Below are 10,272 nucleotides of genomic sequence, written 5' to 3'. Positions count from 1 at the left end.
GTCCAGTTAGCATCAAATATGGGGAAGAAATTAAAATGTGTCACAAACTTGCCTACATTGGGTATAAATTGAGAATTTTCACTAAATGGGGTAATATCTGTCACAAACATGAATTTTGTGGGTAAAAGATGGAATTCACTCTTTTATTCACATAGTGGTACTTGTGTGGACTTTGGGGGTGAACAGTATCATGTGCTCAAAAGCCACAATTTTTTTTCACAGCCCTCATTTCAACACATTTCATCGTGGAAATTTTTACAGATGTACATCATGCCTCCATATATATCTGTATTTTTCAGAATTTTTAAAAATGTAAAAATGTAGAAACTTGATGCTAAGCTGGATGGCCAGATAGAAGGCGTGGCTACCTGTAGGATAGAAAATCCAGACTTACTTAGGTTCGTTAGTTCAACAAACCAGAAACCAGATAGGGCTAGCAGGATCACCATAGCTCACGTTATTATCGCACATTGTATATTTCCATATTAACTTGAACACCGCCAAAAAAAAAAACTTGAACGGAAAAATAAAACTCACAATGCTCATGTATATCTACATATTAACTTGAACATGAATTTACATCACCATAAATCACTTTATTACCGATGTACATCATAATTAACCTTTTCTTTTATAACTTACATCATAATTAACCTGAACAGACAGATGAAACAGCCCTATGTTCATGTATATCGGTATAGGATCCCCGAAAGGAGACATACAATCTATCAATTGTCATCACCCTGCACCATCTTAATCTTGTCGTCGCCCCCTTCATCCAGCTCGAAATCGCCGGAGTTGTAGGTGACACCGTTGCCAGCCTCCACCACCTGTTGTACGATTGGGTAGTCACGGCCCAGCCCTTGGCAAATCTTGGGAGGATGGCCCTTGTACGCCTTGCAGACGTAAGCTTCGAAGTTCTCGTAGTCCTGAAACAAACAAGCTCATCATGACTCAAAAACTAGCGTATGCTCATATGGTGAAATTAGGACATGAAGCTGAGGAAACAGTTGGTAAAATGGAAAATCGTCCATCATGATTGGATCTAAAACTTGAGAAGAGTGGTTGTTGCTTACCTCGTACAGCGGCTGGCCATCAACCACCACCCATGGAACGTACTTGTGCGGGGGCACAAGCGCATCAGTCTGTTTCCCATACTTGAGCGAAAGCTAGATGGAGCAAGCAAAATACGAACACTGTGGTTAGCAATATTGCCTATAAAATGTATGTGACGATACAACGCAGAGGCAAAGGGAACGGACCTTGTGGCCTTGATCACTGTTGTAGCACTCCATGACAGGCTTGGGGTCAAGCCCCTGTTTCTGGAAGCACGACTCCCATTCCTCGCGCTTGCGGTTCATCACCAGGTCCTCCACGCAGTTGATGAAACCGAAATGCACATTCTGCAACCAATGACAAGTAGCTATCATATCAAAGAGTATGTGTAACAAAATTCTCCAGACTTGTAGCAGAACTGTCTAAATTTGAGGTGAGAACTCGGACCTTGGGAACCAACGACAGCTAGCTAATGACTATTCAAATTTACACATGTGTAATATACATTCATACAAACATGTTGATTTGTTTCAGAATTTTTTGAAACTTCAAAATAGCATTTTGGCACAGTTCAAAAAATAGGGCTCCAATGCACCCAGGTTCCAAAGTGACTTTTTGCTATTCTATACTACTATAACTGATACAAAGTTCACGTTGTAATTAATGTATCATAGTACATCCTATTCTTTTCTGAGAACTTAATGTAGTTGCAACAATACGTTGGTGGTGAAGCTGTGAGCAGAGATTATGATGAGATGTGGATGAATTACCAAATCTGGCCAGGCGTCGATGGCACAAGCCTCCACGTTGTTCAGAAGGCATTCATCGGGGCCATGCTGCAACAAGCCAAAAACCCAACATTAGTATGAGCACCAACACCATCCACCGCCAAATAGTCAGTAATTAGACAATACTAGTTAGAAAGTACTCAGAACTAAGTACACACCCAGGATCCCCGACTGAACAAAGAAACATCAACAATAACCAAAGGAAGAACAGAGAAACGGATCGGGCGCGCGGCGATGGCACACCTGACAGGTGATGGCACCATGCGCGTCCACCTTGGCATTGCCGTAGGGGACGAGGGTGAGGTCCGCGGCATCAAGGAGTCCATCCTTAAAGACTCTGGTGAGGCTGTTCACCACGAAGTGCGCTGAGAAGGGGCACAGCGACTCATAGTAGAGCGCCATGCTCACCTTCCCGCTCCCCGCCGTGACGACGCCACCATTGGCGCTCGCAGAGGAGGTGCTGAGCAGCAGGAGTAGCACGGGGAGGAGGAGGAAACGGTGGGGGCGGGTGGTCATGGGGTTTGCTCCTCCGGTCGATCAATGCACAGAGGATCAATGTGCAGAGAAGATGGTGGAGCCTTGGAGTGAGTGCAGGAGCTTGGCAATGAGGGGTTTATATTGGCGATTAGGGTGATGCACGGGTGGCCACGTGTGCAGTGAGGTGGTTTAAAGGACAAACTAGAATTGCTCAGCTGTGCGTGGCGATGTGGTGCATATTTGATATGGTGAAATGATGAGTGGTTCCCACCATTTCATCTTATGAGCATCTGCACGATAAAATGGCAGAAAGGGTATCTAGATGCATTTGTAAAACTAAAACTATTGCACATCCAAATGAACCTTGTTTCTTCAGGAAGAGTTTCCATTCTAGGCAAGAAGCACCAAGTGTGGTACACATTTAGATCGCGTAAACCAGATGGTAAGCAACTTGTTGAGGATTGTTAGTGGCGTTTCCAAAAGCTAGCAAATACAAAATCTCAATGGAAGTGGCTTGCAATGAATTATAGTAACCCTTCCCTAAGCTGAAAACTGCAAGAGAACTCTAGGGTAGGAGCAAGGGCCGGTAGTGGAGCGAGCCTAACTTGTGGTCTGCCCAAAAACCAGGCCATTAATCACCGTGGGAACACATGATTGTAGGCGACGGTTGCAAAGCATGTTCTCCTCCTCTTTTAGAATCATCACAAACCATGATCGTGGGTAGTGGGCTGGTGGGTTAGCACGCTATGGCATTACTCGTTGAGATCTGAGAGAGAAGTCGTTTTAGCTCTAGTGTAAGTAAGACAATTAGACAAGGCAGCCAGGTGCGTGCGCTTGTCTTGTTCATAGTACAAAAAGATTCAGTTATTTCTTCGTACTCCCTCCGTCCGGAAATACTCGTCGGAGGAATGGGTATATCTAGATGTATTTTAGTTTTAGATACATTCATTTTTATGCATTTCTCCGACAAGTATTTCCGGACGGAGGGAGTACAAGGCAGAAACAAACAGAAAGGGAAACAATAGCAAATGGGCCGCGCTAAATAGAGCCTACGGCAAACGCGGCAGGACGGCGACTGATTAGCAGCAAGCATACACGCCTTGGCCGCTATGCTGCCACCACTACCGTTCAAAGTACCTCTGACAGCAAAATCAAGAAACTAGCTTTGGAATTGGCCCAAGGCAAGAGCACAGGATATTCGTCGCAGAGTAATTCAGTGCCACTCTAGCTAGGAATCGATTTTGAGCCGGATGGTTCATGGGGAATTAGAATTAATTGGGGATTGAATGACTGAAATACTACTGTACTACTGTCTACTACTCCCTCTGTTCCTAAATATAAGTCTTGTCTTTTTGAGATTTTAAATAGACTACTACATACGGATGTATATAGACATATTCTAGAGTGTAGATTCACTCATTTTGCTTTGCTTTGTATGTAGTCACTTGTTGAAATCTCTAGAAAGACCTATATTTTGGAACGGAGGGAGTACTAGCTAACTGCAGCACCTGGCAGGAGATGGTGTTGTTGGCGCCGTGGACGTGGGCGTTGCCGTAGGGGACGAGCAGGAGGTCGACGGCGTGGATGAGGCCGCTGTCGAAGATCCCGGCGAGGCGGGTGACGATGAAGCGCGAGCAGTAGGGGCAGAGCGACTCGTAGTAGAGCGCCAGGGACACCTTGGGCGGCCCCGCGGCGGCCGGCGGCAGGAGGGCGCCGAGGATGGCCGGCAGGAGCAGGACGAAGCGGAGGGCGCGACGGGAACCGGCCATGGCGCGCAGGGGGGATCGCGTCCGTCCCGAGCGGAGTTCTCCTCTCCTGGTCAACGGGGAGCGGTAAGTTTTTTGTGTCTCGACTCGATGGGTACAGACGGGATCACGGGAACATACGTGCGTGCGTGCGTGCCGGAAGGAAGGAAGGAAGTTCACGGCTGGATGATGTCTCTGATGTTTTGGGACGTGTCACGATTCCGTCGTCAAGCAGGAGAGCTGTCTGTGAGGCCAACTCGATGCGCCATCTTGTGAATAGGTGATCGCCATCAAGTTTGGACACCATTTTGTTTTGTGAAGCACCTGGCCTAGAGAGGCACACCATCTTTCAGCTCCACATACCAGAATCAGTCCGTCTGTGTGACTGGATGATCCCCTGATTTCCTGGTTGATAATGTAACAATTGTGAGCTAAATAAAGGTTAATTTCCTGTCCAAGAAAAGTTGTACTGCCTCAACTCAACAGGTCCAGAGCTGAGCAGTTGTCACCAAAGCACAAGTGTATGGAGCTGATCCAACTGCAGATAGCTACACACAAGACTGGCAAAGCCTCCCCCAAAAATTGCACCTGAACTGGACAGGTCCATAGCTGAGCAGTGGTCACCGGTACAAGTGGATACAGAGTTCATCCCTTCCCAGTACAGACAAAAACAGGAGCCACACACACACACACAAAATCCCGACCGAAAAGATAAAGGAGCAACACAAAACTGGCAAAACCTAGCTTCCGCAAAAAAAAATCAGTCACAAACACATCACGGCCAAGGAATGCAATCTCACAGGGCAAAGCAGGGGGTGTAACAAATGAATCTTTTCTCTGTCCACAAAAATCTTAATCAAATACAGTTAACAGAAACCAGCGCATGCCTCTTCGCAGTGAACAAAACACCTCGCAAGCATGCGCGATCGAAGCTCTACCACGTGGTCATAGTTCACGGTCAAACTCTACAGCCTACGGCAAACCTCTGGGAAGCGGTTCCAGCTTCCAGCTACATCTGCTTATAACCTATATTTAGTGATATAGTCCTAATATACAAGTCTAAAGGGAAGGGGTAGGGCACAAAGCAAGCTGCCCTCAAGCAGAGATCACGCGTACGTCGTCCCAGCGCAAGAACTTCGTGGCTGCCACATAACTCATTGCCTCTTGGGCTCCTCACCGGGAACTTCAGCAAAGCAGACAGGGCATACCTACAGAGCAAATGCATACTCCTGTCAGATAAAGAGGCAGGGGGTAGAAACAAGAAGCGGATACAGGTTGTTCCCTTTCGTTAGCGCTGACCTTGTTGATGGTAAGCCATTTTGTCACGCAGCTGGCATGGTACACATGCTTGCAGGGGAGCGCCATCTGCAGATCCCCTCTCCGATACTCCATTTGACAGATCACACACCTGTTTGTTACCCATATGAAAGTTCTAAAAGTTATCTTCCTTTCCATTTAAGAATCGGGTTGCTGTAACTGTGTCCTCTACAGGTAAGCAGAAACAGAATATTGCACTCAAGATGCAGCATCGTGTCGATGCAGACAGAACTACTCCTACTATGGTATGCTTCAAAAGATAAGGTAAACCTGCCTAACCGAAAACTAAAAGCCTAAACCTACAGTGGCCTACAGCATGCCAAGAGGGCACGCATAAAGTAGGGCAAAGTCATAGTCCAGAACTGATGGTGTAAGAGAATGCAGCAAGATCTAACCTTTCACGGCGTTTTTTCTTCCTTGAAAATAAACCACACTTGAATTTGGTGACTGGAAGTGCTGAAATGCTTTCTTGGGAGAGACCCCGACTTTGGGTTCCAACTGCCTCGCCCAAATCCAACAATTCCTGTCAACAAAAACTTGTAAGCGAACCAAGTTCCAGAAATAATAAGATGAGACAAACAAAACTAGCAATGAAACGAATGATTAATGGATAAAGAGCTTAACCATTGAAGAGTATTGTACTATTGTTAGTTGAATAGTTCCAGTGCATGGAATGGAACAAAAGAAAAGCAGTGTGATGTGTGGATGTATATATCTACTAGTGGCTTTACAAGCATGTACTTTCAGATAAGCACAGCAAAAATACTGCTAAGTGATTATTCAAGTAACAAATTTTTTCTTCATCTCAAGTCACATCATCCTTGATGTCCAGTATTTTGGTCCTCAAAGCACCCAAATAAGAACAATAAAGTGATCAATCCAATTGTGCATGGTGTAATCACTGCAGACTTTTACCTATCTAGCTGAACCCAAACATATAAATCAGATGCAGAAGATGACACATACATCAAGTGGGTTTTACATGAAACAGCGAGCATAAGAGCATGGTTACACAAGTCATGCAAGAGAAGTCATTAACCTCATATGTCATGTTGTCAGGATCAATGCTGTCTTGCCAAACAACCTGGAAATAAAACAGTATTATATTTCAGTGAATCAATGAGGAAATACCTTTTGGGTAGATGAGAAATAAGTGTACACATGAAACATGGAAACAAATAAACAATGTTATCGCATTGTTCTGGTGGGATATGGTCAGGTATCAAGTTAATGTTTGGTGGGGGGGGGGGGGGGGATACATGGCATATAGCCTACTATCACATTCACAGGACAATACTAGTCAGTTAAATAAACATAAGCCTGCTCGAAAAACTCATTTACCTGAGGACTGCTTGAATTTTGGTGCACAGGTTGTTGGATGCCTGCAAGTGAAAACTAAATCAGAGTGCCAAAGTAAAGATGTATCGTTGAAGCAACTGTTTGGCTAGCAGGTAAAGGTTCAAATTTTATAAATTGTCGGTTACTGTTTATGTGGTACCTAAATGCGTAAGAATCCATTAAGAACATCGCATGTGCCGATCCAGTGCCGCGGTTTATGTACAGTTTGTATTCCAAAATAGGCACTAGTCAGATAACTAGTACTCCCTCCGTCCCAAAATAAGTATCATGGTTTTAGTTCAGTACCATGACCAAGTCTAACAAGTTTGCAGTAATCTGTAAATGCATAACGAAATAACCACAGGATTATAACGACAAACAGGTATTCTAAACCCACTTCCGAACTTCTGTTTTCTTTCCTCATGTAAGCATCTGACCAACTGTGCTCCAATTGGTCAACATTAGCAACGAATCCGATCATACAATGCCGATCACTAATAGTCTGACACTAACAAACTTCCTATATTATATAACTAACAGTAAGCAAATTTTATGTGCTACTAGTCCTCTTAGAAAGGAAGAGCAAAAGCGTGGAAGAAAAATAGCCAATGAAGTGTGTTAATGCAGGTATAGCATAAGTGGCTGATGGAACCAGCCTGTAACCATGTCCAACGATACACTAATTGCAGGTATAGCATAAGTGGCTGACTGAACCAGCCTGTAACCATGTCCAACGATACACTAATTGCAGGTACAGCATATTGCTGACTTGAATAATATTGTAATTGATCCTTAGTACCTAACCAGAGATGTTTATGTAGCTGATATCCCAGAATAATGATGATTTCAACTCCATCCTAAAATAATGATTATTTCAACTTCCAAAAACCATATCTCCAAAGTACTGAACTTACGTTCCTCGGTAGTAGAACTTGCATTTGCATGAGGAGCTTCAGCACCCTGCAGGACTATGTTGGGGGAGTCGGTACTGTTTACAGGCATGGGGTTATCCCAAATTCTGCGTCCACTATCTGCTCTATGCACGTAGTCATTCATGTCATACACATGTCCATAGCTATAGTAATTTCCTGCACCAGAATATCCATATTTATACGAGTTTGTCTGCATCATCGTCCAGTATGGATTAGCCTGCACATTAACAACAAATAAGCGTGGAATGCAAAAGAAACGATAACAATGGATGAAAGCATGAAACAGTGACTAAAGTATAATGATCGACAGTATTATAGTCTTTGAATGATGTGCCGGTGAGCTTTCGGAAATCATCGCCCATTGTTGAGTGACTCTATTTCTTCTTTCTTTTTCTTAAAATGAAGGTGCTTATTAGACTTGTGAGAAAAATATGTAGATTCATGAGGCGTGTAAACTGCTAAAATTTGAAATTTGGAATCACCAAATTCTTAAGTATCATTTTTAATTATAAAGTAGCTGAATATATAAAGAGTGACCTTTGCCAAAGCCACAAGCCACGTAATATTACATGGTGGATATATGTACATCATTACCAAAGTACTCCCTCCGTTCACAAATATAAAGATGTTTTGGATATTTCAATATGGACTACATATGGCTAAAATGAGTGAACAAGCACACTAAAACACGTCTATATACATCCGATTCAGAAAAAAGTTAGAACATCTTATATTTATGAACGGAGGGAGTAGTGAGAAATCTAACAATACAGTGAAGGGTTTGAGGAAATGGAAGAAACTAGCTGTTGCACTAAAAGACAATTACAATCTATTGTACCTGATCCTGGAAGGCATCGGCAAGAGCAAAATCAGCTTGAGCATATGTGAGGCCTTCAAAAAAATCCATGAAGCTCTCGGTGATGGTGTATGGATATCCAGTGTTTATGTAGTGGAGTTCCATCTGTCGACTCCCGTTCATCCTTTCCGACGGATCATCAACCTACAACAAAACAAGCCAAAAAAAAACTTCATTAAACTTCACTGATAGAAATGAAAAACAAATTGAAACACGCATCGAAGTTGGGACACGGCAGAATTGAGTTAGCCGAAGATCAAACAGTGGGGAACAGATACATCGTATGAGGTGTGTAATAGGCATAGTGATCTTTTGACTGAACCAACACCTGAAGGAGTTAAACAACACTGCAGATCTTGCTCCATCTTAGTTAAAAGCAATAGATCAGTCATTATCACTGGATTGCCCTCGGCTATGGAACTCGCAGAGCTGAACTGTGCATTCATACCACAGTGGCCTGCTATTTACCATTCTACCGTAAAATGATACTATGACAGAAGTGGTCCTTTTGTCACCACTGGTACAATGCACATTTTTCTTCCAAAACCAAAAAAACTACCAGCACGATGCAGGAACCAATGCACGATCCAGCCAGAAACAATGCCAAGAATAGAATCGAGGGAGGCCTCCGCTCGGAGCATCGAAAGTAAAATAAAACAAGAACTGAGGAGAGGCAAATCGAGGCATCGAGCTTCCGCCGAGGGGCGGATCTAGATGGCGTGCCGGGTGCGGACCGGAAGACAGAGAAATTGTGAAGGTCAGTGGGATCTGGCTAGTCGCTGGAAGAAAACAAGCTCATACCTCAAACTCAATGGCCAAAGACTGCGGACGGAGTGGAGGCAGGAGGGACGCGATGTGGCGACGAGGAAGAAAGGGAACGGCAATGGCGGCGTCCCGCGTGAGAGGCGGATGGGGGTGGAGGGGGAGAGGGGTTGGGGGAGGGGGAAGGGGGAGGATAGAGGTTTGAGGCACGGCAGGGCAGGCGGTGGTACACTGTAGGTCTGCAGCTAGCCTGTGGGAGAGATGGAGCAGAGCAGCCTTGGGCGGAGTGAGACTGCTGAGAAGAGGAAAGGAAGGCACGGGACGGTGGAGAGAAATACGGAAGGGCTAAATTTGTAATCGGGTAAACATTCGGTACTGTTTAAGTAATACAGCGGCTGATGGAGTGGTTTCTTCGTAGGCTTTTGAAATTTTGAGTATAATATACCACTAGTCCTAAAATTATTAGGGTATTATGAAAATGCACACCTAGATCCTAAAAGTTTGCTAAGGGTGTTAGCAGCAATCCTATCCGCGTTGCATTAGATTTGGCCTGCACGGGTGGCAGGTTGATCCTTGACATGCGGTGACTTTTTACGCGCGCGCACCCGCTCCCCTTCCTCCTAAAAAGGTTCTCTCTTCTAATTTTATGGCCCTCCTCTTTGCACAAAACCTACGCGGATGTCGTCTAGCAATCTATTGGACGAAGCCTTTCATCCCATTCCCCTGATCCTCTCGCATGAGCCTGTCACTGCCGGTCTTGCTCTCCCACGCTATGGGCCCGGACCCCCTCCCCACACGGCGACGACTGCCTTCCTTGAAGGGCGCGGTGCTAACAGCGCACGCTGGAGGGTGGCGATGGTAGCAAGCAGGCATGCTAGCTCCGTCCTCCTCCTTCCACCCGACAGAACAAGTCTGGAAGGCTCAGTCCGCGCTTCCTTCCCAGCACAGATGATCCTTCCTGAGCGGCAAAGGTAGCTATGTTAGAATGGTTCCATCGGCGT

The 10,272-nt window shown here is 44.9% G+C and overlaps 2 protein-coding genes across 3 annotated transcripts; both read right to left on the bottom strand.

Moving 5' to 3' along the window:
- Positions 1-575: 575 nt before the first annotated feature.
- Positions 576-4,351, bottom strand: LOC109768544 (gamma-interferon-responsive lysosomal thiol protein). Of its 2 annotated transcripts, none has more exons than XM_020327277.4 (5): positions 3,830-4,351; positions 1,827-1,892; positions 1,263-1,403; positions 1,077-1,169; positions 576-929 (listed from the first exon to the last, which is right to left on the bottom strand). In XM_020327277.4, exons 1-5 carry the CDS (start codon positions 4,088-4,090, stop codon positions 729-731), a joined length of 762 nt encoding a protein of 253 aa, XP_020182866.1. In that variant the 5' UTR covers positions 4,091-4,351; the 3' UTR covers positions 576-728. The 2 variants fall into 2 exon arrangements, with proteins under 2 accessions (XP_020182866.1, XP_020182867.1); XM_020327278.4 differs by lacking the exon at positions 3,830-4,351 and adding an exon at positions 2,088-2,969.
- A 533-nt stretch (positions 4,352-4,884) lies between these two features.
- LOC109768545 (E3 ubiquitin-protein ligase BIG BROTHER) lies at positions 4,885-9,569 on the bottom strand. The gene is made up of 8 exons (XM_020327279.4): positions 9,311-9,569; positions 8,492-8,653; positions 7,636-7,870; positions 6,725-6,765; positions 6,423-6,467; positions 5,779-5,906; positions 5,366-5,474; positions 4,885-5,274 (listed from the first exon to the last, which is right to left on the bottom strand). Exons 2-8 carry the CDS (start codon positions 8,630-8,632, stop codon positions 5,221-5,223), a joined length of 753 nt encoding a protein of 250 aa, XP_020182868.1. The 5' UTR covers positions 8,633-8,653; positions 9,311-9,569; the 3' UTR covers positions 4,885-5,220.
- Positions 9,570-10,272: the final 703 nt, after the last annotated feature.

Source organism: Aegilops tauschii, chromosome 4 (assembly GCF_002575655.3).
Source record: "Aegilops tauschii subsp. strangulata cultivar AL8/78 chromosome 4, Aet v6.0, whole genome shotgun sequence".
NCBI classification, from domain to species: domain Eukaryota; kingdom Viridiplantae; phylum Streptophyta; class Magnoliopsida; order Poales; family Poaceae; genus Aegilops; species Aegilops tauschii.
The sequence above is the reverse complement of the archived record's forward strand: the minus strand, read 5'-3'. Positions and strand labels throughout refer to the sequence as shown.